General features: G+C 41.8%; 3 protein-coding genes across 9 annotated transcripts in view; 1 reads left to right on the top strand and 2 right to left on the bottom strand.

Annotated features, from left to right (window-relative positions):
- The window catches only part of drp2 (dystrophin related protein 2), a 166,133-nt gene extending 158,533 nt beyond the window's left edge, over positions 1 to 7,600 (top strand). For all 7 annotated transcript variants that reach the window (XM_046031090.1, XM_046031088.1, XM_046031087.1 and 4 more), the window contains 4 exons: positions 963 to 1,215; positions 3,633 to 3,750; positions 3,913 to 3,999; positions 4,401 to 7,600. In XM_046031090.1, the coding sequence (XP_045887046.1) occupies positions 963 to 1,215; positions 3,633 to 3,750; positions 3,913 to 3,999; positions 4,401 to 4,420 (478 nt within the window). In that variant the 3' untranslated portion in view covers positions 4,421 to 7,600. The remainder of the gene's footprint in view (positions 1 to 962; positions 1,216 to 3,632; positions 3,751 to 3,912; positions 4,000 to 4,400) is intronic.
- LOC123957959 lies at positions 6,647 to 16,698 on the bottom strand. The gene is made up of 9 exons (XM_046031095.1): positions 16,592 to 16,698; positions 16,297 to 16,487; positions 15,251 to 15,430; positions 14,773 to 14,965; positions 13,954 to 14,102; positions 13,234 to 13,375; positions 10,004 to 10,596; positions 9,222 to 9,366; positions 6,647 to 8,613 (listed from the first exon to the last, which is right to left on the bottom strand). Exons 2-9 carry the CDS (start codon positions 16,390 to 16,392, stop codon positions 7,892 to 7,894), a joined length of 2,220 nt encoding a protein of 739 aa, XP_045887051.1. The 5' UTR covers positions 16,393 to 16,487; positions 16,592 to 16,698; the 3' UTR covers positions 6,647 to 7,891.
- An 822-nt stretch (positions 16,699 to 17,520) lies between these two features.
- On the bottom strand, positions 17,521 to 27,295 carry taf7 (TAF7 RNA polymerase II, TATA box binding protein (TBP)-associated factor). The gene is made up of 12 exons (XM_046031588.1): positions 27,115 to 27,295; positions 25,920 to 25,996; positions 25,736 to 25,814; positions 24,547 to 24,680; positions 24,189 to 24,309; positions 23,984 to 24,042; positions 23,465 to 23,537; positions 21,753 to 21,866; positions 20,698 to 20,892; positions 18,805 to 18,917; positions 18,168 to 18,227; positions 17,521 to 17,809 (listed from the first exon to the last, which is right to left on the bottom strand). Exons 1-12 carry the CDS (start codon positions 27,131 to 27,133, stop codon positions 17,765 to 17,767), a joined length of 1,089 nt encoding a protein of 362 aa, XP_045887544.1. The 5' UTR covers positions 27,134 to 27,295; the 3' UTR covers positions 17,521 to 17,764.
- Between the last annotated feature and the right edge of the window lie 525 nt (positions 27,296 to 27,820).

The raw sequence follows: 27,820 nt of genomic DNA, 5'->3' as shown, positions 1-27,820 counted from the left end.
AATTCGGTTGTGACTTTTCCACACAGACAGGGACATACAGCTACATGTACGCACACACACAGACCCACACACATACAAACACACTTGCGCCCTTTGGGTGTCTGAAACCTTGACCCAGTTCATTTATTCTAAAAAGTATGCCTCCTGTTATGACACTGCAGTGTGCTCCGTTGTCCTTATTTATGACTGCTGTTGCTGTTGCTAGTTTATATCCTCTGCTGTGGCTCATCTGAATAATAAATCAATACTATAATCAAACACCTTGTAACCCTAATCTTATTTGGGGGGTTCAGGTCCTCTTTAACAGCTTGAAAAAATATACATAATATTGTATATTACAAAAACATGCCTTTTCCTAATTTTATGAGAATTGCTTGTGAACATGACTTTGAATGAATGATGAAGACTTATTATTCTGCTACTCCCACCGCAGAAAATGAGCAAGTAAAACCAATGTCAACAAAATATACGAGTTGCTCCACTGCACTGGATATTTGGGTGTGGTGACACTGATGTGTGCAGTTTTTGTGTGTCTTAGACAGAAGGTTATTGCTAATTCAGCACTTAAATAAAGCAGCATGGTTTTCCTGCACCCAAATATAGTAATGCTTCACAGCACAGAGCAGTGTCAGTTATTGGCCTTAGTGTCGCACATGTGAGAGAAAGAAGACACTGATTTATTGCAGCTTATTTTCAAAATGAAAATGATTGCACTCCACATGGTAAAGCATCAACAATACATTAGCCCTTTGCTGCACTGTTTTCATGTCTTAGTATTTAGGTATGTGGTGAAATTATTCTAATTATATTACTCACAAACCTGTCAGATTGTTAATGTGTAGGCGTATTTCTGTCTGTCAAGTGGAAGCTGGATAAATACCTTCAGTTGTATGTGAGTTTTGTATGCATCACCATGTGGCCCTGACTGTTCCCATCATCTGTCCTCCACTGTGGGTCCTCAGGGTGCTGCAGGGCGAGTACAGGAGGCTCAAGTGGAAGCACGAGGAGGCGGCGTCAGTTCCCATGCTGACTGAGGCTGGAGAGGGCGGTCCAGGTTCACCCACGGCGGAAGGGCAGCAGGATGAGGAGCTCCTGGCCGAGGCACGGGTGCTCCGGCAACACAAGACCCGCCTGGAGACCCGTATGCAGATCCTGGAGGACCACAACAAACAGCTGGAGTCCCAGCTGCGCAGGCTCAGGGAGCTACTGCTACAGGTAAATATCTCCGTGAGAGGCAAGGTGGTAGGGTATCATAGAGAGAGCTGAGCTGTAGTGTAAATACTGTACATTTAGTAAAGTGCTTTCCTGCAGTACAGTTTAAATGTAGGTACTTGCAATTTCTATTTCTAATCCACTATATTTCAGACCCCCCCTTTCTTTTACTGTTACAATAACAGTGAAATAAAGTCTTCCACATTGTTTATTCTAACTAAAAAGCAATTTGGTTATTGTTGGGTAGGGAGACACAGTCTATCTTCCCATAATCCAACAGTGGTAGAAGTGGCTGCTTTATCTGAGAAGCTGATAGTTAAATAGTTAAATGAAGCACCCAGAAGACAGTTGAGCCAGGGTTTCAACGTCAAAGTTGGCTCCTCTCTGTTGTGTACCACCAAGGGTCCAAACTGGATCCCCTTTTATTTACCATATAAATAATAAAATAGTATAAATAATATTTAGCCTATGCTACCCCAGGGGCAAATCACGTGTATATGTAATATATATTTTTTATTGCTATGTGGATGATACACAACTGTATGTCCTGATAAAGCCTGGTACCACCAATGTATCCTTTATTATGTGTTGTCTTGCTGAAATTAAGAATAGGATTTTCAAAAATGTCCTGCAATTGAATAACTCAAAATCAAGTCTTGTCTAGTCTGGGTGCCTTATCTAATAATGTCAAAGAAAGAGGCCGAAATCTAGATGTAATATTTGACACAGAGTGGTCTTTTCATGCTCAAGTAACTAAAGTGGTGCTGCTGTTTCCAGATGAGACATTTAACCAAGATTAGGTCATTCCTTTAATTTGCAGATCTTGAAAAGGTCATCCATGCATTTATCTCCTCCAGACTTGACTATTGGAGTGCACTTTATTCTGGTCTAAGCAAAGGAAACATATACAACAATTCAAAGACTGCAACTTCTACGAAACGCTGCTGGCAGGGATTGAACACATTCTAAGAGAAGCGACCATATGACAACAAATCATTGCTGCTGTTTACTGATTACCTGTCAGTATCAAGCCCATTTTTAAAGCCCTTTTAAAACATAGTCAGGCTCCTGCTTATACCTGTGATCTGCCAGTTCCCCATGAGCCTGATCTCTTCTTAAAACTCACTTTAATCTTCTGGCTTTTCTTAGTTGACGGTATTTGTGTAAGTGTTTAAATTATTTAATCTTGTTTTATCTTTTATTCATTGTTTTTACTGTGAAGACTTTACTTTAAACACTGAAGGTCACATGTTTGATCCCTACAGTCACCACTGTCTCCATCAACAGCATCTGCTCTGCTAAGGGGCTCTGGTTAATTGCATCAGCTGGATTTCTAACATGTAAATGAACTATACGGGCAAAGACATTGAAGTACACTGGTAACATTTGTATGCATCACATTGCATGTCAGGTAGCACAATGCTTCCTATACATTCTTAGAGTGCAAAAAGGCAAAGATACATGTTAAAAATATGCAAAATGACAACTGCTCTGAAAATATGAACTTTTAAGATATGCCATGGCAAGATGGAAATACCAGTAGCAGGAGTACAATAAAGATAGATTGTAATATAAAAGGATTTACTGCAGTCTAAAGGAAAGGTATGAGAGAGATGGATGAGAGAGTCAGGGCTGACACACACAGTTACTGGGTTACTATAATAAGCAAGTGTAAATTGTTAGCAGCGGGAGCACAGACGCAAATTGTGCATGCAGGTCACTGAATAAAGAGAAAGCAAAGGGAGTGAGTGAGAACAGGAGAAAGAAAGAGGAAAAACAGGGACAAGATATTTCTTCAGGTCGAAGACTTGGAAATTGAGAGTGAAGAGAAAAGAGCCTGTGGCAGAGTAGGACAGGGCTCACATTCCTGGGTTAGAAAAAAAGCTATTCAATTCCTTTTCTCCCAGTAAAATCTGCCTTTGTAGTCTCTGCAAGTGTATGAATGAGTTCATTCCAATCTCTGCAGACACCCCAGTTTCACCACAACTACTAAACTTACTCACCCCTTGAGGTTTGCTACAGTGTTACTAAAAGCAACACAAAAGACGGTGGGTTGCATACATGTGGTATCTGGGAATATCCCCAATTATGCATCTTTGATTTGATACCTTCCCCCAACGCTGTCAGTGTGTTTCCTGCAATGCTGCTGTGTGCAGTGAAATTCACCATCTTTTTATCTGTCTATCAAAGCACAAATCACACTAACCTGATGGTTTTGTCTAACAGCTGTGGGGCAAAATTGGCATTTTTTGGCAATTGGCAAATAATTCTGCTAGAGATGCCAGTCGAGGACTGCTGGCTGAGTGCCATTAAAATCGCATTCATTACTTTGTGGAAGGCTAAATGTCTTTGTGGCCTGACACATGATGGGTATGAGCAATTATTTGGATTGAATAATAATCAGTCTTTCCTATAAACAGCCCAAAGATGATTCGGAGGCCAACGGATCAGAACCGTCAACCCTGTCTTCTCCTGTGTCTGGGGGGGGTCACCACGGGGAGCCGGCCAGCAGAGAGACCACTGACACTGAAGCAGCAGGTCAGCGCCATGTAGCCAGGCTCAGATATGGCCTTGACACATGCACGCACTTTGAATGTGAAACCATGCACCCTCCCCTCTCATTCCACCCCTAACCATTCATAAAGGTATAACATGCTGTGTATGTGTGTGTGTGCACCCGTGTGTGTGTGTTTGTGTCAGGAGATGATATGGAGCACGAACAGGATACGGTGCTGCAGCTCCAGGAGGTCATCGAGCAGCTGAGAAACGTCTTCCCGTCAGAACCTGGTGAGTTTGTCTATGGCTGCACGGATCGTAGCAGCTGCGGCACCCCACGCTTCATAGACGGACTTTTTGCTCTTCCATCACCCACGGGAGAGGGAGAGATGGAGAGGAGAGCAAATATGAACTGCTGCGGGTCGATAGCCGGAGGGGGGGACAGGGAGATTAAATGGCAGACAGGACGAGTAAGATAAAGAGAGACTCAGCAGAACAGAGAAAGAAAGTGGACCATCGCATTTAAATGCAATTTGCTGGGCAGCCCAAAGCCTGTAACTTGAACAAAGAAAGGATTATAATAATTATAGCCTTCTTAGTTATAACCAAGAACATTTTCTCAGTGTTGTGCATGTGTTCCTAAAATTGTAAAAGCTTTTCTTTTTTGCTCTTCTTCTATTTCCCAATTTCAGGCACCACCTCACACATCTAACCCCGAGTGGGCCTGGAGGAGCTGAGTAAAAGCCTGAAAGGACGCCTGATGGCAGAGGGAGGAGCTCCATACGGCTGAGGTCAGGCCACAATACACCAGGCTGTGTGACCACTACAGCAGCTATGATACCCAGAGCTAATCCTCCACTGGAACTCTGTGCACTAAAAGCCTTTTTCATGCAAACTAAAGGCTCACGCTGATGTCCGTTTGGCCGGGCTGCGCTTCGTAACTTCAGTGGCACAGCCTGACACCATGTTAACGAGCCAAAGGAAACTAATGTTAGCAGCAGGTCAGGGAGAGACTAAAGTAAAGGAAGATGCCCAACCAAGACACTGTGCTTACCAGTATCTGTGTAGTTGATTGGAGGTGTGAAGCTTTATATCAGTCCACAGCACAAATCGGACCCTCCATGAAAAGAACTTTTAAAAAATGCAAAAAGGAACAAGAAGAATATCCCCTTGTTTTGTCAGGATGCCTGTATCTTCAGTGTTTGTGTTTCTTTTCTCTCCTTGAATGTGTTATCATGGTTGTTATTTTTGAAGGGAGGTGGTCCGTTAAAGCTTGCTAGTGTCAACTAGATCAGCATTTCATGTGGCTGTGTGGTGCAGATTGTCATGGAGTTGACAGCACCCACAACGAGCTTATTTACTTTGTGAGAATGACACATCATCATTTAAATCCATGATTTATTTAAGACAGCCAAAGTGCCCGCTAGCACAGCGCCTCTGTATGCACACACTGTGTTCTTCTAATCCTCTCAAACTGCTTGTCGCTCTCATTGCTCACCTCCCCTATGTGAGCCCTTTATGCTCATACAGAAACACTTGCACTCACCGTACGTGTGCAAACACGTATGCTGCTAAATCCATAGTCCCTTTCTACAGTACAGACTACATGCACTCCCAAAAAAATGGAGATCCATTTTATCTTTGTCTTGCGGGATTCAGACAAACTCTCAGTTTTGAGCCAATTTATATCGTGACGGAAATTGTTTTTTGTTGAGGAAATCTTGGTGTGTGCAGAGAAAAAGAAGGATGAAGCTCAAGGCGATAGTGCTGCCAGGCTGATGCTCTTGCTCTCTGCTAGACCAATTCCAGACACTACAGGGGGGACAAGGCAAGCCACCATAACGCGGTCCTACACTGATTTCATCCTTAATAATCCCTCCTATCCATGTAGATTTTAAAAGAACAGTAGCTATTGACTCTGCATGCCTCATTTTCTCTTGCTAATGCGTACTTAATTGCTTTTAGATTTACAAAAAGACGAGTGGTTGAAACGACTTTGCCCTCATCGTGTCAGGGTCAGAGGGTGTGTTCTAGTCTAAACATAGCACAGTCAATTAATGCCTTGAAGCCAAAATGAATCCATAGGAAACAAGAGTTAGTTTCTGGACTTTTTTCCCCCTCCATCATGTTTTACATTCAGGTAAGGAGGCTGCATCAGGCAGGCATTTGTGTGTCCCTGGACAGGTCGGTGGCTAATTTGGAGTAACAGGAAAAACAGAAATGTGTATCTGAGAGACAAGAGAGGAAAGGTGGAGAAAAAAAACAATCCATTCATTGCTTAAGGGCTGGTGGGAGAGAGCCACTTTGATGTGCCTGCCACAGCAAAATCTCCAGAAGCAAGACAAGAGATTGCCTGAAACAAGTAAGCTGTGAGTGTTTCTTGGCAATCATATCGCCTCATTCCCACGAAAAACACAGAGATATACACAGTTAGGGTTTCATCTTCATCCTTAACACGACACTGACCTCACATACATGAGTTTGAAACCCATGTGCTGCATACATTACGGGCTACCCCGCCAGGCACATAGTGCTCACATTTTGACACCATCCTCCTCAGCACCCGATGCCTGTTAGTTTTGATACTGTTGCTAGGGAACTGTCCCCAAGGACGCAGTACCACGGGTTTGTGAGTTCATTGAGTCCACATGTTGATGTGCTGTTCATAATACAAATGCTAATAGCCTTAAGGGAAGCAAGAGAGAGCGCCACTGCCCTCTTCTTCACTTCACCTGCCACTGTGTAGCTGCTGAGGATAATCACTATCATCTGTTGAATCCATCTCCACACCGGCATCGCTTAAGAACTTGTTTTGGCAAAGCTCTCACAAATCAGAAGAAAGAGCAGCCGCTCGGCTCGTGGGTGGAGGGGGGAAAAAAGCCATGACAAGCAATGTTTATTCATAGACATTTATTTATTAGTATTCACACATCTCATTACAAATTGATGATCACCCGGCAGCCTCACACAGTTATCGCCATAGTTTTGTATGTGGGTACACAAAAATGATATAACAGTGGCAGTGTGAAAAAAAAAGACAAGAAGAGGAGACATTCCCCGTAGGGTTGCATTTTAGAGTTTATTTTAAGCCAATATAGAGGAGGAAGGTTGAAATAAATACAATAGTCGGTTAAATTACTATACACAGTTTGTCCCCACATTTCACTCTCCTTCTGTTTGATACCAGCGCCCACATTGACTTTGATGGTCATCCAGCTGCAGGGGAGTCCCACAGAGTCTCATCTCTTGACTATGTGATCATCTGAGGTCTGACCCATTCAAATTTCTATACTGGTGGTAGCTCCCTGTACACATTAAAACATACCCTGCTCCCTGTGGCGTGACTGAAGCTGTGTGATTGAAGAAGAAAAAAAGAAGGCTCTTCACAAAGGCGAGAGTCACCCCCGAGGACACTGCTATCACTCCCCAGACTTCTCTTACCGCATGTAGCCAGCCAAAATACAAACAGCTCCGATCATTACTCTCCTGTCCTTTGCGTCACACCCTCCTTGTTTGCTATCATGCACCTAAGCTTGTAATAAGGACATGTGCGTTTTGTATGTCACGTCAGGACTATGATTCACCTAACCTCAAACAAAGTGTTGATAACACTAACACATAGACACACACTCATACCTTACTGGTGAACTGAGGTTTCTTTTTCTTTGTATCACCATTAATATACCTCATTAATCGTTCAAATGTTTTTCGTTTAATGGTTTTGATTTGATGTTATCGTCCAACACTCAAACACTTCTTGCTGTCTTTTCTCTGGAGTTTTTAATCTGTATAAAAAGTTTTCTGAAGAAAGGCTTTTTACTGTAATAACAAGTGGGTTACTGGCTGCTTTCTACTCTTTGTGTACAGAAATAAAAACTTTGTATTTGGCAAACTCCTTGTCTGCCTGTGCTTTTAAAAAAAAAAATGTGGCTGCAGTTATCCCTTTGAGAATTTAATAATGAAACTAAAAGAATGGTGCCAAATGTGACTGTTTATATTAATGTGTTTATATTTTGATGTGTATGTAGCAGAATCAATATTTCCTGTTGAGACTTGAGGCTTGGCTGTTTATTACTTGTCTTGTTTTACTTTCTACATCCACAGTGCTGTTCTTTTTTAGGATTTGTCTCTCTGCCCTCAGCTTACCCTTCGGCTCTGCACAAGACAATTCCAACCCATTGCGCTATGCTGATTGAGTACCACCATTTGCTGTTTTATCACTGGTGGCTTTGTTCCCTTGGCTTGTTCTGCTTGGGCCCAGTGCAGCACTTGATTGGCATTTGACCTTCTTTCTGCCCTTATCGCTCGCCGATCTCTTGCTCACTACATTATCTGTGCCTGTGCTGGTGGGAGCGGGATCGCTATCTTTATTCGTTGCTCGATTATCTGGTGCACCCTGCCTGTCCTCATGAACCACGGCACTCTGCATGTTTTCATCATCTAACCCCTCTCCACTCGCTCTCCCACTCTCTAGCTCTTTATTGCTCTGCTCTGTTTTCACATCTGGATTTTTCTCTGTTTCTGCTTCATCCACTCCCTCTGTCTCAGCAGGGGCGGGTTTCTCTGAGCTTTCCTTGCCTTCTATCTTACTGCCCTCTGTCTTCTTATCTGCTTTAGTTTTTTCCTCAGTGGCCTTCTGTGAGAATTTGACGTTCTTCTTTCTTGCTGCACTCTTTGACTTGCTTCCACCAGGCCCCCACTTCTCCTGCGTCGTATCCCAGTAAGTCTTATTCTGGCGGGCGTGTACCGTACGCATGCTCTCACACAGTTTTTTTAATTCCTGGCGGACGAAGGGTTTGAATTGTGGGTCCAATTTCTCCACCATACCAAAGTCCCTCCGAGCTTCATCCTCGTTGCACAATGCGGCGTGTGCTCGTGCCCGCTGGTACACTGCCTTAAAGTTACCTATGGGGTAGGAGAAAAGGTTTGGGGGGGAACAGGAGGTCAGCAAGAATAAAACTCAGAGGCAGCAAAATTAAAAGTAAATGGTAAAATAAAATTACTAGAGGGAGGATGAGTAACTGCACTGAAACAGTGGTGAGACAGGAAACAGAAAAAGTAGATGGAGAAAGTTGGAGAGAAGTAAATGAAGGGAAAAGGAAAGCATAACAACCTTTTCACGTCAGCCTCAACTATAAATAATTCAGTCATAGCAGAAACAAAGAAAACAATGATTTCATTTTTGACTGTGATGTCCATGGGTGTGTGCCAGGGGAGTGAAAGAGAGACTCAGCAATGTGGTTGTAAATGTTTGGTTCCTTCTTTCCCTGGTAAACACAGAGATCAAGGATTGTTGCAGTGGGAAGGCAGGCATTTGCTGAGGGCCAGGCATTTGTACTAGCAACAGATCTTGATATTTTCAAGCTTAAAAACGAAGCTGGGTAAGAAAAAAAAAAAAACAGACTAAAGCCGAGCATGTTTATATATACTCATGTACCTATTTCTATATCAAAATATGTCTTTTTTGTTTCCTACCCTGCCTCACACTCCATCTTCAAACTAACATGTATTACCTTTATGCTTCTTCAGCAGCTTGTTGTTGAGCTCCACCACTTGCTGGTATTGTTTGAGCTCCAGCAAGCACTGGCTGAGGTTGAGGGTCAGCGGAAGGCGCACTTTTTCCAGCGACTGCCAATCCTCTCCCTGTTGATCCACATGCTGGGTACACAGAGGGGACAAGATGGGAGGATGAGGAGGTGGCGGTGATAGATGGCAGAGGAAATGTCGAAAAGTTGAAACAAAAATGAAAATGTGTGACAACAAAAAGAGGGAAGAAAATACATGGGTTTAGAGGCATGATAAAGGAGATTGGATGCTGAAGACAATACAGAGATGCAGTAAATGGTAGAGGATTGTACAAATAGGAGGAGGAGGAGGAATGAAATGGAAGAGGGTGGGTGGACGGGAAGAGGGAGTTTGTTGTGTGCGAAAGGTGTGAGTGTGGCAGAAGTGAGGGAGTTTAAGTAAGAGAAAAGAAGCTCAGGCAAGTGCTGTCAACATGATATCTCTGTGGATGGCTGTTATTTTTAGCACTCTTTTCGCTGCTCCTCACTTCGCCACCATACCTACAATGCCACAGCTGCTCTCCACTAAAAAGGCAACAATGGCAGATGATTATAGTTTACCAACCACAATGGACTAAAGGCTGTTAATATGGCCGACATCAATCCTGATATCCATCTCGACAATCATTGTCATCATAAAGGGTTTTATTTTACATTTAATTTTCCACAAAAATACTACTCCGTTGTTGAATGCTTTAACACAGCGCCACTATATAATCAATTAAACTAACCGTATTCTGAAGGACATCCACATATTCTATGGCCTCCTTGAACTTTGCAGAAGCTTCCTGAAAGTGTTTTTCTTTAATGAGGAAGTTCCCCTCTTTCTGCAGCAACATGACCAGTCGTAACATCTGTTGCCAGTCGATCCCCTCGAATTTATTGGAAGCATTTGGATTGATCTCAGAAGATGTCGCTTCTTCTTCGTTACCTGTTCCCTCAGTTGGTTTAACCTTATTTCCTCCGAGGTCCTCTTGATGGACTTCAGCACATTTGGATGGAGATTCTTCTTCACCTTTTTCTTCCCCCACTCCCTCTTTACTCTCTGCGGTCACACTTTCACTATCTTCTTGGTTTCCTTTCTCTTCCACCTCCTCTTCCTCTTCATTTTTGTTTTTCTTTCTCTCCAGCATATTCCAGTATTTCTCCTTCTCCTCCCAGTACTTCTCCTTCATGAGCTCTGACAGGGCCTTCAGCTCTCGATTGACCAGAGAAGCCAGAGTGATGTCCAGTTGGGCCACCATGTTGAAGTCTTTCCGGGCTTCCTTTTCATTCCACACAGCAGCGTGGGCCTTGGCTCTCTTATAGTAGCCCTTCACGCAGTCTGAGAAACAGAATAACAAGACAAATAACATGAATAAAAACAGAGTTATTAATGTCTAACCTAGAGATATTCAATAACAAATCTGCTCTGCCTGCTGAAGCTGAGGTGGTGATTTAGTCTGCTTTTAGGACAGTGTGTGGGTGTGTACTGTCAGTATGTGTATTTCTCTGTTTGCAAAACCAAACTAAAAATGCACACATACTGCGTCTTTATTGCTCACTAAAGCCTTTGACATTTTGCAATATACGCTTATTCACTTAAGCGTAGATGACACTTGACCGTTCTCATGTCTGTCTGTTAAATTTGAAAATCCAGTCAACAGCCAATTAGCTTAGCTTTGTACAAAAACAGCTAGCCTGGCTGTGCCCAACTATAACAAAATTCACCTCTCACTAATTAACACAATGTATCTCGTTTGTTTTATCTGTGAGAAAAGAGTGTACAAAACGACAATTCGCCATTTTGTGGGCAGTCACTGTGTCTGTCCTAGTAGTAGTCTGGCACATAACTCCGTGTGAAACTGTGAATTGTCGTTTATCACAGTGTTTTTTGTTTGGATTAAACAAACGTCGATATAGTTAATTAGTGAGCTTTAGAGGTGCTGGTAGGTTTGTTTTCTTTTGACAGAGCCAGACTACCTGTTTCCCCCTGTTTCCAGTCTTTGTGCTGAGCCAAGCTAACTCACTGCAAGCTGTAGCCTTAAAGGACAGACATGAGAGTGGTATCAGTGTTTTCATCTAACTCTCTGCCAAGAGGTGAATAAGCGTATTTCCTAAAATGTCAAACCATTCTCTTAAAACTCATGGACATGCTCACATGCTCACACACACTATAATACCTCTGTTTCAGAATAGGCTCATGTGCTTGATTGGCCCACTGATCACTCAGTTTTTCTGTTCCTCTGCATTTTAATTTCCCTCTATGCTAAATCTTTATTCAGCCAACATTTAGACAGATTTCGTTGTCGCCTCTGGCAAAAGCAGACACACTGCAGTGAGCCACCATTGGGTACTTATCTAAAGAACAAACTGTTGAAAGGATGAAATAGCGGTAGAGTGGCTGACTTGAACTGATACAGACAACAGGAGGAACAACACTAAGAAGAAGAATGCAAGTAAAGTGGAGAAGAAATGGAGACAAAAGTGTGAAAAGAGGGGAAATGAAAACGAGGGTACCGGAAAAGGGAAATTAAAGACACTGAAAAAGGAGAAAAGGAGAATATGGGAAAGGTGGAGTGAAGCTGGTGTGGGGTGGATCATTCTTATAAGCCTTGTGAAGCAGGCTGCAGCTCTGTGACGACAGCTCAAACTGGTCCAGTGGAGCTCAGAAACTCCTGCCCGTCATTTCCACGATACTGTTTATACCCTTCCTCCTCCTGCCACACACGCACGCACGCACGCACGCACGCACGCACAGGAAATCTATGCTGAGGGGCCGAGGAAAATAAAGGCTGCCTCGGTGGCATAATTCGTAAGGTTCTGAAGTAGAGACTGTGCTATCAAGTGAGCTCCTCTAGGATTATATGAGTAGCCATGGGTTTGACAGTACAATTCCCAGGACTGCTCCAACCCTTGGTAATGTCAGCCTCAGCTCTCCTACACACTCTCACTGAATACACAGCAGAAACATGAAACAGCCACTGCAATAAAATCGGCACAGGCATCAGACCTTGACCTGTCAGCTTTTTACAACATTTTGAAAATAATGTTTGTCACTCTTCATATTCTGGGGTGGAAGTAACTCTGTACAAGCCCTCATTTTACTCACCACTGGGCAGCTTTTCATGTACTTGATTACAAAGAACACTTTGACATTTTGGGAAATACTCTAATTTGCTCTCTTGCTGAGAGATAGATAAGAAAATTGTTACCACTCTCATGTCTGTCTGTTGAACATGATACTAAAGCCAGGAGATGGTTAGCTTAGTTTAGCATATGGATAAGAAGCTGGGGAAGTGAGCTTGTTTATTTCGAAAGGTAAAAATATTTGCCTACTAGCACCTCTAAAGCTAACCATATCCTGGCTGTAGCTTCATATTTAACGTACAGACATGAGAGTGGTATTAATTTACAGCCAGGAGTTAGTGCAGCTAAGCATAAAGACTGAAAGCAGCCAGGGGGACACAGCTAGTCTGGTTCTTTCCAAAGGTAACAAAAATCCACCTCCACCTCTAAAGCTCAATAATTAACACATTATATCTTGTTAGTTTAATCCGTACAAAACAAAAGTGTAAAAACTACAAAGATCAGGTTGAGTTATTGGGTTGGACAGAGCCAGCTAGGTTAACCATTTTCCTCTTTTTCCAGTCATTATGCTAAGCTGAGCTAACCGTACCCTAGCTCTAGCCTTAGAGGTGATGGTAATTTGTATTTTTACTTCTGGACAGAGCCAAGCTTGCTGTTGACAGACATGAGTGGTATCAAGTTTCTCTTCTCTCTTGTTTTCTTCTAACTCTGGGCAAGAAAGTGAATATGCATTTTTTTTACAAAATGATGCAACTGTGTGAATGTAATAGTTGACAGAGGAAAAGAAAAATTGTGTTCAGTAATCTCTACCTGGAAAAGGTAAATTAAACATGTGTTTCAGTGCCAAACACAAGGATTAGTTCAATCCAACTGAGTTCAACCAGGCACTTACCTTTGTGTTTCTCCAGCAGTTCGGTGGTGTGCTCTATAACTTCATAATACTCCTCCAGCTCCAACATACACTGGCAGTAGTTCAACTCCAAGGGGACAATCATTCGACCCAAATTAATGTAGTCTATATCACCCGGCATCTCCTACACACACACAGACACACACATTCACAGATGGTTGAATCACTGCTGATATGTTGCTTGGCATCTCCTACACATATTTTAATAACTGATGTGAATTCTGTAGGTTTACATATTTTCCGCAGGGATTTAAACATGACATTGGGATTCTGAATAATACCAAACACATCATCTCTGCCTAACAGATCTTCACAAGCTGTTTGCAAAAAAGGCCAACCATCTGCATGCCTCTTAACATCAACCTTGTATATAGGATATCTACAGCTGCCAAAGATCACTCTCACACACAAAAGAATCATCTACACTCTCTCATCAGAATATCTCGTACACAACTTGTTATCCCACCAGCATTCCTCCATCCTTACATCCCCCTCTCATCCTAGACAGCTCTCCCACCTCTTTCCTTTGCCATCCCTCCCACTGCCTGTAATCAGGGACACAGTGAAGCAGAGCAAAACAGGAAAACAGGAATTTCCCACTGGAAAACAGCGGGAGTTACATGTCCCAAAAAACTAAAATCCTGAGAAAATCTGAAAATGCACAAGCCTGCACCTAACTAATTTTGCTAACCCTTCACTCACTCTGGACTGGACTGTTTTCAGCAGCAGGACGGCCTCTTTGTACTTGCTGGCAGCCTCTCTGAATTGTCTCTGCTTGACCAGCACATTGCCCTGCATGTGAAGACCTGGTACTATCTGCAGCTTCTCATCCTTTTCCATCATCCACGACTCTCTGTGGTAGGACATGGGGTCTCCCACCTGGAAGCAGCAGGGGAAGGAAGGGAGCATGGCAGAGCAAAAAAGTCAAAAGCGATGGAAGCACAAGTGAATGCTAAATAGGTACAAAGAATTGCAGCGGTGGAAGGAAACTATGTATGTTTACTCAATAATTTTATAATTGTTCATTTCTATTTCATTTTTGTTCAAGCATTTTTAATGCAGGACTTTCACTTGTAAGTTTTTACATTGCGGTATTGCTGCTTTTACTTAAGTAAAGGATCCAAGTACTTCTTCCATCACTGAAAAGTTGTCAACTTGTATGTGGAAAAGCATTGTGAAACTATGTGGAAGGGGGAAATGTTAATTTACTGCTACTGCTGCTGAACCCCCTGGTGAGTTTCAAGCTTGTTCTGGATACTGTAATATTTCAAAGCTGAATGTTTTAGGCAGAGTGGGACTTCAATTTTGTCATTGCTGTCAGTGGATTTTCGAAAATAGTGCGTAGGAGTGTTTCAATAGAGGACAGAATTGGTATATGTGTATTTTCTTACTGAGTTGCCTATGTTTACACATGTCTGAGAAATGATGTTTATTGAAAAAATGAGACGACAGCTGATTGTTATACACTATCTTCTTCTTTTGCTATCCAGTGTGACATACATACAGTATTACCACTGGTGCTTACCTGCAACAGCTCCATGATAAATATAAGTGGCTGAGGAGTTCTCATTAGCTCATCCAGCTCTGGGAAACCAGTGGAATGATAGTGGAACATGTTTCCCATGCCACACATGTGCCTCTGGCCCTCTAGGGGGTCTTTCCCTTGAGCGATCAGCCTCATTCCCTTGGACACCATTGGGTACAAGCCTGTGTGCTGCAAAATGAACCCATCAACAAACACATAAACCCCAGGTTTGAAACAAGACATACGAGAAATGGCCACAATTTCACTTGCAAATTAAAATGTGCACAAATATAGTGCTCTGTTTGTGTTAATAATACTGAGCACGTAGGAGGCTTCAGAAGGTTGATTCATGTGCATTACCAGAAGCCAAAACTTCCCAACCTCGCTCATGAACACTTATTAGGGCCTCTTTCAGGGGCAGGTATATCTCTGTGTATGTATGTGTGCATGAGTGAAGTCTGTAGTTCAACTCACAGTGGCATCGCACCAGAACTCAGCCACCTCTCCGATCCTCATGGACATCAGCAGGGTCTCCCAGACTTCCATCTTGAACATCTTTCCGACAAAGATCTCAGCTGGCCTACCAGCCAGTCGACTGTCATCGATGACGGTTCGCTCAAAATTGTCCAGCAGTGTCTGGAAATTGAAAACCAGCTGGGATAGCAGGAGGGACCATGGGACAGGAAGAGTTAGAGGGTGGAGCTTAATGAATGAAACTATTTGTCAACAAAATATACTTTAAAATAATACATACAAAATCTAATAATGGTGTTCAATTTGTCCATTCTTTATACTTGAATGAGCCTCACATCTTTTCAAAGACCTTGGATTTCAGTTATAATTAAAATGAAAATTTTTCGATTGTAACACAGACATGCTGGTTATCATTATGCGTTCCATCTGTCTGTGCGCATGTGACAGATTTACAAAGATTTTTTTAAGTCTTCACGTCACTCTGACTGTAAAATTACGTTGGCTCCATGTCACCTTTTATTTATAGCTTGACAGATTGTGCACAAATGGTGTGATGATGACTGTGTGAGCAACTGGGAATCACCCCACCTGGGAGGGAGGGAGGGAACACACACACACACACACACACACACACACACACACACAGGTAAATGGAAATTCATGCTGGCATTGTCATGGAAAATGTTTGTCAGTGTCCAGGCTTGGTGCCATATGGCTGGATTTGACTAGGAAGGGAAAAAAGTCCAGCCAGCGGATCACTGGGTGAACACAAACACAGAGCCAAAATAACATGTTGCAATTTGGTTGACCAAATGTTTGCTCTGTGTGTACGTGCCAGAAACACAATAAATGTCCTCACTTCATGAATAATTCATCAGAATCTAATTGAAGTGGGCAATGCAACACAGCTAAAAATAGACACTTTGCCTGTGGAACATTAATTAATAATTACATCATAAATGGTAATTATGCAAGGAATTATTTCCTATCATACGAAGTATGGATCTAGTATAATTTAGGTTATCAAGTTAATTGTGACTTGCTACCTTTGTCCCAGGTGGAAAGTGGGGCAGCGGTCCTGTGCCTCCAGCCAGGATCTTCTTCCTGACTCCTGGGAGGTTCAGAAGGTACATCTCCTCCATTGTTACTCTGCCTTGAGCAGTACCACACAGACAAGTGTGTTTTCAAGATGTACTTCCTCTCTTAAGTCTGTGTTCTTCTGGCTATCTAATTAGCCCTGTGGAGAGAGTCTTGGCTGGTTAGCTGCTCTCTGACAGATGGCAGGATTAAGCAGGGTTTGGAGGTGGACACTTTAATCTGAGGAGCTAATCTCTCGCCTACCCCTGCGATTGGTGGGGCAATCCCTGCAGGAAGGAGCGGGAGAGGCGGGGGAGGACTGCCGGGCCCAGAATCATGTAGACAAGAGAGGCACAGATCACTCAGGAATAAATTAAGATCATTCTGGAAGGACAGTAATCTGGTGATGTGATGATGTTGGTGACGTGGCTGTCTGGCCATTACATCACACAAGTGGGTGGACAGGAGGAAGCCCTTAACAGTTACAGTAACTAAGGTTTGAATAAGGACAATCAAAGATTTTCATTAATGATTAATCTACCGCTTATTTTCTCAATTTTGGTCAATCAATTGTCAGAAAAAGACATTCAAAACATGATTAAACTGACTAATCATTTCAGCTCTCACTTGAAGAAGCACTTGAATATGGGAGAAACTCATAGTATAATCTGGATTGTGAGGAGTTGTTAGAGTGTAAATTGTCCTGGCACGGTTTAAAGCCAGTAAGATCAGTGGACACTACACTAAATACACACGCCAGCAGTAACAAAGATGCAAATTACTGTGTGCTACCAGGCGGTGCCACAGCCAGCTAAATTAGACAGTGGAATGAAAAAGTAAATGCTTCAATCCTGTGTAAATAATTCATTATCTCTTGTTACACTCTAAATATGTCTCAAAAAGGCTGCTAGTAGCTAGCAGAGCAAGGTGTGTGTTTGGATTTCAGCTGGTAAACCTGTGAAAACAAAATAATGGGTTTGAGGTCTCTCTACTCCCTGGTCTAACAACACAGGTGTTTGTGGAAGGTCAACAATCCTCTGCAGCGTCATATCTCTGTGGAAATACGGCAAATTATAGAAGATAAAGACGCTAGATATTGACTGTGTCTCTGAAGAAGGTTCATTCATTTCTTGGACACTGAGTTGGCTGTGAGTACATTTAGTTTTAAGATGACAAGCAAAACAGACACAATATTCACCGTTAAAGCCAAGCAAATACTTTAATCGTATAGTAACTCATTTTTTCAACTTAATAAAAAAAAACTGACTTTTAATACAGAAATCAGAATGCTGTATGTGTAATGTATGAAAACGACAAATAGAAAGGAATGACACAGCAAGTCAGCTAACGACGACTCCCTCCTCCCTGGATGAAAGCTCTTCTCCTCCTCCTGTGTTAATGTGTGGCTGAAGATGACTTGAGGCTGCCCCCTGGTGGTCACTTCTCTATCAGTGAGTCCAGCTGCTCCTGCAGGGAGGCCAGCTGTTGGAGCAGAAAAATAGAAGGCGTGATCTATGCCCGACAGCCCCGGGGTGTAATTGGAGGGTAAGTGGATGATGATTAACATGTCTTTTCACATTAATTTGCTGCCTTCATTTGTCAATACAAACAACGACACAAGACAGCGGGTGGCCACTGTTCCATGACTGCAAAAAAGGATGGTAATTTCCCGTGATTGACTTTGAACTTTGCTATTAGGCACGAAAACTGCTGGGTTTAAAAAGGACAGCCTGCACGTTGCAATCTGCTAACATGGTATTTGACATTCATGCAAAGTGCCGAAAGCTGTAGAAGGCTCACAGGAAGCACTGATCCTCGGCTTTTACGAAAAGGTTCTTACCTGCTCCATCTCCCGCTCCTCCTGCTGAATAATCTCATCCAACAAAGCTTGGAAGCGGTTCTGTGAGAGGAGAGACACAAACAAGATTTGTCTGAGTTGACATGCTGAGATTCATTAAATTGTGATGGCTTTAAACGTGTGTCTTCCTGGGCTGCTCGTGTCACTATCTCCTCTCTGACAGAAAGGCCACTTGGAATGCCAGTCAGAGACAGCTGACCTTTTCCCTGCAACTGTGATAATAACGACTGGAGATGGGGCTTTGACGGTCCCGAAACGCCAAGCAATAAGAGCTCAAAATGGCAACATAAAAAGGGCCATGTCTGCTCATGTTTCACTTATTGTAAAGTCTCCACTAAAGAGCGCTTGGCAGAACAATGAATTTTCATGACATTTTTCCTCTTTGGCAATGCTTATACAGTAAAGGGCTGTGGGAGAAATTTAATATTTAGGGCTTTAAAAATACAAAAACACAAAATTATGGCCACCATCACTGTGTGTAATCAGCTGTTTACACATCAATGTTGAGAGAACTTACACTGCATAAAGACTTCTGCCTCCAAGCTCATTTGCATGTTCTTGTTTATGTTTCTGTACATGCAGACCTAGTTTCTGAATGAAGTGTGTGTTCACTGCTTACTTTGAGGGCCTGGTTTTCCACTTTCATGATGAGCTCCTCCTGCTGTTTCTTTCTTGCACGGGTTTCCTGGAGCTTGGCCTTGATGCCATTGATCTGCACCTGGAACTCCATAACTGCAGGGAACAGCAGGAGGTTCACATGTTACTCCAGTCACGAAAACAGTCACTGTGTCATTTACACTTCTGCTTTTCTGTGCAGTGATGAGTGCACAGAAGAACCTGAAGAGAGATGATGATGTGGCATTATTTGAGAGAAACACTGTACTCACAAAGCCATGAGGACAAGACATGCACCTTGGTTTGCTGAACCACACGGATGCCTCCATTTCAGGTTGACAAATTGCAGTTAATGGGAACAACAAATCAATTTAAAAGGACGTGAGCCAGCAGGCAGAATAAAGGCACTAAAAGACACTACTAAATCAGTCTACTCTGGGCTCCACAGAGGGTTCTCATTAAATCCATCCAAAGTGATAGTGCCTCACGACAACCTGTGGCTCCATTGCCATCAACCATCTTCCAAACTAATTGTACGTATACTCTGCTTTCCCCCCCAACTGACTTTCAATCCTCTGATCCAACCTATCTAATATGCAACATCAAGCAGGGACGATTCCCTGCAGACCTATTTATTACAACTTTGCCGGGCTGCCAGAAATGCGCACAGCCAGACTCCGACACATCCGGAAAGGCTCTTACAGTGGAGCTGACCAGCAGTGTTGCTGACTGACAGCTCCATGTATGCAGATAAGGAGGCATTGAGCCGTCAGGCCGGACAGCTGTCTGAGCCAAACGCTGAACCACAACACCTGTCAGGATGGTTAGTTTAGGAGGAGAGCTGTCAAGTGTGTGCATCTCTGTGGGCGAGGGCGCAGCACGTGCATTACGTGAAAGTAGGGCTACTTATTTGAGCGAGTGTGTGTGACCTAGAAAACTTAGCTCTGATTAGAAGTCCACACATCTGACTAAGGTTATATTGGACCTCTGTTTTGACCACTATTGAGGGGGCTTGATTTGATTTAATGTCAGATTGTCTCTGGTCTACAGGTCTTTTTTGAAATCAGCATTCCAGGTTCTCAGCCATGAGTACTATGACTGAAAGACTGTTGTTATGCTGGGTAAGTTGGCTGAAGGAATCAGTATTCACACTGCAAATTCACAGGTGTAAATGCAAGTTGCAAGCACAGCATGAAGTATTACGTAATTCTAATGCTACACTAACTCCATCCACCTGGGTATACACAGACACACGCTCCAGAAAAGCATACACATGCTCAACTTAACTTACAGATGTACATTAATATGCACCTCCCACCTTATGGACAATACATCTATAGGTCTTATATCCTTCCTATGTGTATTTCATTTACAATATCCCACCACCTTTGTCAGACCTGGATTTTTTTTTTTTATAACTGGAAACAATTTGGCAAGAATTGTAAACTGTATGTTTGACAACAAACACTACATGTCAGTACAGCTCCAACTAACTTTTTTAACGCTTAATCTGTCGATGATTTCTTTTCTTTCAAGGAATCGTTTCATTGTTTAGTCTATGAAAATGACAGGAAATGCTGATCACGTGTTCCTACAGCCAAAGATGATGTTGGGAAAAGTTTTCTCCAACCAAGAGTCCAAAACCCAAATAGATTCAATAAAAAACATGCAAAAAAAGAGACGAGCAGCAAATCCTTACATTTGAGAAGCTTAAACCAGAAAATATTTGGAATTTTTGCTTGATAAAAAGGACTTTAAAGATGTCTTGATTAATTGTTTTGGCTCTACATGTCAGGGACATATACCTATAATTATATAAAGTTACTTCCATACTTTCAAACTGATTTTTCTTTTTAAAGTTTTCCAGATCTGTGTAGAAACCCTGATTTCCTCTCACCTATCTGGGTGTTTCTATCACTTTCATGCTGTGCAGAGTCAGACTCGTTGAGTTTGTCTTGGAGCTGTCGGACCAGATCATCCTCTGTGTCCATGATATTCAGGTCCTCGTCCTCATGCCGGTCCCCTTCGTCCTCCTCATCCTCGCTGGAGCTGCTTATGTCGTTGAAGATCTCTCTCAGTTCGTCACGCTGGGCTGGCCATGCGGAACACACATTAGTGTTATTAACGTGGACACAAAGATGGAAACAGCGAGAATTCAGAACACTTGAACTGGGTCACAGAGACAACTGTGTAGTCAGTAAGTTAAGAATATGGTCTTGTATGTCATAAACCATGTGGGATCAATGTGGACTCCAAACAGCCCACTCATAATGTTAGCTTCTCTTCCATAGCAAAGAAAAACAGTGTGCTTAAACACGTGGTGGTACATTCACATAACAGGCAGAAAATAAGTGGCTTTTAAATGACTTTGTTCTTAAAACTCTGTGGTAACACTTTTTTAGTTATATAAGTCATGCCACTCATGCACACCCTTGACCTCAGCACCTGTGAGTGTCAGCACACTTGCATTGTGCCCCTAGGTAATTGTAGAAGGTCTGCTAAAGAGGACCATTTCAATTGCTAGTGAGGGGTGGAGAGTATCAAAGAACAGTCAGGTCAATCACAAGAGTCATCTGTGCCACTTCAAAGTAGCTGCACACAAAGAGCTTGACCAATAAATCGGATGATATTAGCTTATTGCCCATAAATCAGCATCAACATATGTGGCCAATAAGGAACCAGAAATCACTGTACCGAAATGCCAAATGTATGTTTGAGATAGTTTACAAAAAGAATCTCCATTACAGTGTTTGTCCACTAGAGAGCACTGACATTCATAACAAATTTAAGTGGATCCTTATCCAAAATGTTCCATCAATATCTGTATCAGCATCTATGTATTTGCATTTCTATATGCCATGTGGTCAAGATAATCGGAGGAGCCAGCCTGCTGGAGAAGCCCACCATATCTTATTCCTCATAATTTACCAATGATGAACACGTTTCACTTACCAGAGGACCCGTGACCCATCTTGTGTCCCGACGTGCCAGGTGAGGAGTCCAGGTTGGCCAGAGAGCTGTGCTGATCAGCTTCTTTGGACTCATCCTCTGCTATGATTTCCCACCCTGAACGTCACGGGTTAAAGTCAACAATACCGCTGTAGAATCCTCCCAACTTTCAGAAGTCCTTCACTAAAAAGACTCATGGACTTTCTAAACTCTCACGTTCCACAAACTCTTCTTTGAAGTAGACTTGAAAGGGGTTACTCAATGGGAAATGCCTTAATTTTATAACATTCATTAGGTTCTCATGTGTGCGTCTGCTGCTTCATGCTTACGCTGAAGCTATAATTAGAATCTAGCTTCACTGTGACCAACTAAGCAATGATAATGAACAGTCCATCTCAATTAACACACAGCAAGCAGCCACTCTGCGCAGTCCTGCTGTGCTCTTATTCTGTCAGGCAAGTTTAGTTTCATTCGAGCACTAATAACCTCCTTGCAAAGTGCATCTCTTTCACAAAGGACGGACTCAAGTCAGGTGAGCTAGGCAGTAGTCAGGACACCAGCTTGGCCCTTAGATCAATCTATTTTCGATGTTAGAGAGTGAGGTTACGTTTGTCCTAAAAAGACAATTGATGCTCTTGAATGGCTAGTAGGTACAAAAGGTTTGGAAATCCATGCTGTAGATGGCTTCAGAAGGTAGCTGTGAAGCAGCTACAGTGGCTGCAAAGTATTCCTTTGGGGCAATTGTGCTCATTAAAATTGCCTCCATAAAAAGTGCTTCTTTTTGCAACTTGTTTTGAATCAGAAACAGAAGTCTCGCTCAAAGGACAATTCTGGCTCTGAAATGTTGTGAGGAGAGTTGTTGCAGGAAGACGCCGGTGGAAACTTGAATCAGAGTTGGAGAGGGGAGTTTGCTGTGTACATATAGGAACTGCTAACGTTACTCTAACACAAGAAACCCCTCTCTCTGATTCACGTTTCCACTGGCGTCTTTCTGCAACAACTCACCTGTCATGGGAATTGAGAGGGAGAATTGTCTTTCAGCAAAACTTCTGTTTCTTGTTAAAAACAAAGGGTGTCATCAGGATTCATTTGTAGGGATCCTTTCCATGATGTTGTTTGACACCTTGTCAGTGTCCAACCTAACATTTTTCCCCTCATTTTTACACCCAACAGTTACAACGCTGCCACTGGAGACGACGTAGGACAAAGGCAGAGAGGCAGCTTACTTCAGATGTAGACAGAGGAACTGACACTGCACTGAAACTACCTGACATACATTTTTACTGGCCCTGGGCTTTGCTTTTGTCGAACCCTGCACCTCGTATAACAGTCTGAGCCTGTAAGTGGCAAAAAGAAGCACTTTTTGTGGACATAATTTTGATGGGCGTAATTGCCTCAAAGGAAAACGTTGTAGCCTCTGCAGCTGTTTCGAGGCTGCTTGCTAAAGCCATCCACTGCACCCGATTCCATAACGTTTTGTACCTACTAGTCGTTTCGACCCCTAAATGTGAAAATGGGACCCGGGTTTAAAAATACCAAAATGATCCTTTAAGTCACAAGTCACATCTAGAGGGTTAGTTTTCACGTTGACAACAATGTCATTCTGTTTCTACATTATATAATGTTGCTTGCCATTATATGAGGTAAATGGTTGGTTAGCTCGTTAGGCTATAAAAAGACATGTGCAAAATATGTGTAGGTATCTAAAAGGATACGGACACTGACAGCATCAGCGTCTGTGCTCAGCAATCTCTTTACCTCCTTTTCCACATCAGGAGATTCAATGTACTGCAAGAGGGAGAGAAAGAGATTGGGTTACATGTAGCAGAATCTCTCTGGGTCTCTTCCTCTCACACACACGCACAGGTAGCAGATGGCCTCACGCCAGGAAGCACATTAGCGATTAAAAACAGAACGGGCCAAATCAATATCACTCGGCTCTGCATCTTCAGGAAGATTTATGGTGAAGACAAAGTAGAAGTGTAACGCTCACTTTGATCAAAGCAATAGTGAAATTGCTTTTTTGCTTGCCTTTGGGACAAACTACGATGGAAAGGCTTTATTTATATGTAAATCTTAGTTTTCACTTTCACCACAGTTCCTGTTTTATGAAATGTAAATATCCTGCTGGACGAGAGCCTAGGAAGGAGATGGATCATCAGACGGGGTGATAAAGAAACGGATGGGCGGGAAAGGGGAGGGGAGCGCTGAGGGGGAAATGAAAATGTCAAAACCTTCTTTTTTGCGGTCTTCCGAAATCTTCTCTTGCGTGTGTTCTTCAGAGGACAGCTGACTAGAGACCAAAACAACAGGATTAGTGAAGTCAAAATCGCTCAATCAGCAGTGGAGGGCAAATTGTGTTTCCTGAATCGCTGGTGTGCAAAGTTTTTAGTACAAACAGCTCAAAAAGCTGCTGTGTGCAGATATTTGTCTACTTACTGCCGTGGTTCCAAACAAATTTCTTGTCCTTGTCTTTGTCTTTCTTCTTGCTCTTAGGGTCGGTGCCAGTTGGCTCCTCTAAAGGAGGGTAAAGGTCTCCATCTAGTGTACATACCAGCATCTAACCCATGGATGCAAAAATGAGTGGTAAATGACTCTGTAGCATTCTGCTGCTTAGTGCTGTTGTACTACAGTTTTATAACAAACAGGAGAGATAAAATATTAGTTTTAAATGTTAATGTACATAGAATTCAAATATGTATCCACTAAATATTACGTCCTAAAATGAATGCTACATTGCTGCTCCACCTGGCAGAAAGTACTTTTTATTCACAATCGTCTTCATGCAGTGGTTTACCTGGCAGACATCAGCAGTCTTGTAAAATGTCTTCTTGTCCACCGTTTTCAGAGACTCAATCATACAGGGCAGATCCACCAGTTTGCAGGCCAAAGGAACACGGTCTACTCTCACTATACCATGACGACCATCAGCTACAAAGAAGAGGGATGACATAATTGATAATGATGAAATGCTGTGTGTGAGACAAGGGTAACCACTAGAGCTGCAACAATTAATTGATTAATCGATTAGTTGTCAACTATTAAATTAATCGCCAACTTATTACTGATTACTGATTACTGATTCTGGTTTCTTTACTCATCTATGTCAGTAGACCTGACTATCTGTGGGTTGCGGACAAAACTGGACATTTGAGGACGTTTTCCCCCATTTAATAGACCAAACAATCGATTATACAAGAAAATACTTAACAATGAAAATAATCAACAATGAAAATGATCGCAGCCCTTGTAAGCATTGCCATTAGGACACTGCAGTGACCTTTAAGTTGAAACTTAATAGAGTACAAATGCAGGTGAAAAACATGTTTTGACATGAAAATGGAAGATTATTTGGTAGTAAAGACACTTTTGGCAAGGTGACAATTTTGCTGTGATGATTTTAGAGGAAATGGTAATTTTTCCATTTCATTTTCACGGAAAAAAACATCTCTCTCCTTATTAGTTAGGCTCCTTACGATTTTAAATAGGCCTAGTAAAAAGAAAAAAAAGAAATCGATCAGCGTTGATATTGTGGTGGGCTGCCACAAATAAATGAACGTATGGGAAACACTGCAGATAGTTCTTGACATTGTCTGTAACAAACATACATGTTTCCTTACGTCTGGAGAAAATGATTTGTAAGCCGGGACTTTGGGATATCGCACTTGGCCATATTGCGATTTTAATAATATTTTGATTAATGACTCAGCCCTAGTTAGTAATGTGTCCCAACAAAACTAAATAAGCCTACCATAAAAATGCCAAATATGTGCAGTTAAAAGAATGTTAATTTCCAATGTTTGTGGATTGAAATATGTCAGTAGTGCTCATTTAAAGATATCAGTGTATTTTAAAGTTTTAAAAATTCTGCACTGGATTTCAAATGGATACCCTGACAGAAGACAAATTAAAGTTGTGTTTGAACAATGACATCACACAAGCAAACATAAATACAAGTTACCAAGACTACAGATACACAAACTTACGGTGCAACTCGATGGTGAGTCGGTCTTTCATGTTCATACTGCTAGACTGGGCAATCCTTCTTACTGTTGAGGCATACTCCTGTAAAAGATGAGCAAATTGGACGATGAATTCACAGCATTTCAAGCAAAAGGTCACGGTGAATTTCGTAGAAATAATAAGTTTCAGCAGGTGCAGCAGTCTCACCAAAGGAAGCCGCAGGATAAACTGGCTCTCCAATTCATAAGGAGCATCCTCCTTATTCTTGGAGCCGACCTTCCCAACTAGAGTCGAAACACATCACCATGAACAAAGTGGTAAAATAGCTTCCTTGTTGCTTTGCATGGATTTATGAAACTATAATACAATACACTAGAAACACAGTGATATTTGACACGGGCAGCTATTCATAATTTCATATTTCTGAGCTTGTACAGCCCTTCCCTCAGACCAGGCTTCTTAGATTGAGAACTTTATGGAACACAACTTACCACCTAAAGGAAACACACTCAAACCAAAGCGCACCATGCACTTGCTGTTAAGAAATGTAACTAATTTGTGGATTAACATTTTGGAGTAAATAATAAAACTCACAATCCTCTTTAACAACTTTAATGCTCATCCTGTTTTTATTTATTGTCTCATAATTGATTTCATATATAAGCTTCTTTCAAATTTGAACATTTTTTGCTACCTGTATCCTAATGTTTCTATTCTGCCTTGGCACTGCATATTTATTATTCTTGCTCAGACATATATAGATAACATCTTCTTGATATACATTAAGTCTGATGGAGAATATAAAATGATGTACAGTAATATTTAAGTTTTGGCTTTTTATTCCTGGTGGTAAAAAATAAAGTAGCCAAAATAAAACATCTCTTTTCAGCCATCATCACTATATACAAAACAACCAATAGTATCATAACTTCTCTCAAAAGTATTCATTTTTTTTATTACTTCAATACGACTAACTGAAGTTTACCAGCATCTAGTTTGATACACCGTAGTATGAATGGCCTCTGTGTTTTGCCGAATTACATCATATATAAATTAACATCATCATTAACAGATTAAATTTCAGGTGAATAATAATGGTATAATAACACAGTTTGTGTAACGTTAAGCTAATGAAGCAGATTTATAACCTCAGCGAACATAAGTATAATAATGCTAACATTACAGACAACCCTGATAAAATTGCTCCAGACTTTGACTTGTCACCACTGTTGTTCACATGTCGCAGCAACCAAATAGTCGCGATTTTGTTGCGTTATTTTTATCACTAATAATGTATTTCAACACAAATTCAGTAGCAGAGGCAGCGTTTTTACAAAAGAGAGCGTCTAACGTTAGCTATGTTAGCCTGGTAGTTATTAGGGTAAAAAGGCTTTTAACATACCTTTCAGTTTAGATGTCATCTTCGTTTTAGCAATGTGGACGCCGCAGCTGCATAAATGTGGTTAAATTATGAAAATACAGGTAAAGGTAGATACGCTTTTCATTAAAAAACGACACCGCTTAGCAACACCAAGCAAACATAGCTTTGACCAAGACGAATGGTGTAGCGCAGACTCGTGCTGCATTCAGGTTGTCATCGGAAACTGTGAAATTAATTTTGATTTTGTTTTTGTTTTTGTGTGTGTGTGTGTGTGTGTGTGTGTGTGTGTGTGTGTGTGTGTGTGTGTGTGTGTGTGTGTGTTTATGTTTTTTTGCTAGAATTTTGAACAAGGACAAGAATATTCAAGACATGAACAGAGCCAATGGGAGTTTCATAGAAGATCATTTAACAAATAGCGCAAAGGAAGTGTTTTCACAGCTCTCTTATTTTTTTGAATCAGATATGTTATTAATGTACTGCCCAGTTTCAAAGACTATAAATAAAGGTTTAGAGTTACTCAATTTATACGGAATTTATCCGTTATAAAACCACAATTTCCTATATGCGGGAACGTCACATTAACTGACGTATTTTATTTGGTATCGCGGGACTTGCTGTCGAGTTTCGGGAAGAAAAGTGACACTCAAATATCAAATATTTAGGGAAAACAAATATCAACATTGTAGTTGGCTGATTTTGCATAGATGCATTACATGTAACGTTGGTG

This window comes from Micropterus dolomieu, linkage group LG19 (genome assembly GCF_021292245.1).
Source record: "Micropterus dolomieu isolate WLL.071019.BEF.003 ecotype Adirondacks linkage group LG19, ASM2129224v1, whole genome shotgun sequence".
Lineage (NCBI taxonomy): Eukaryota > Metazoa > Chordata > Actinopteri > Centrarchiformes > Centrarchidae > Micropterus > Micropterus dolomieu.
Note: the sequence above shows the minus strand (reverse complement) of the source record. Positions and strands in the feature narration are given on the sequence as shown.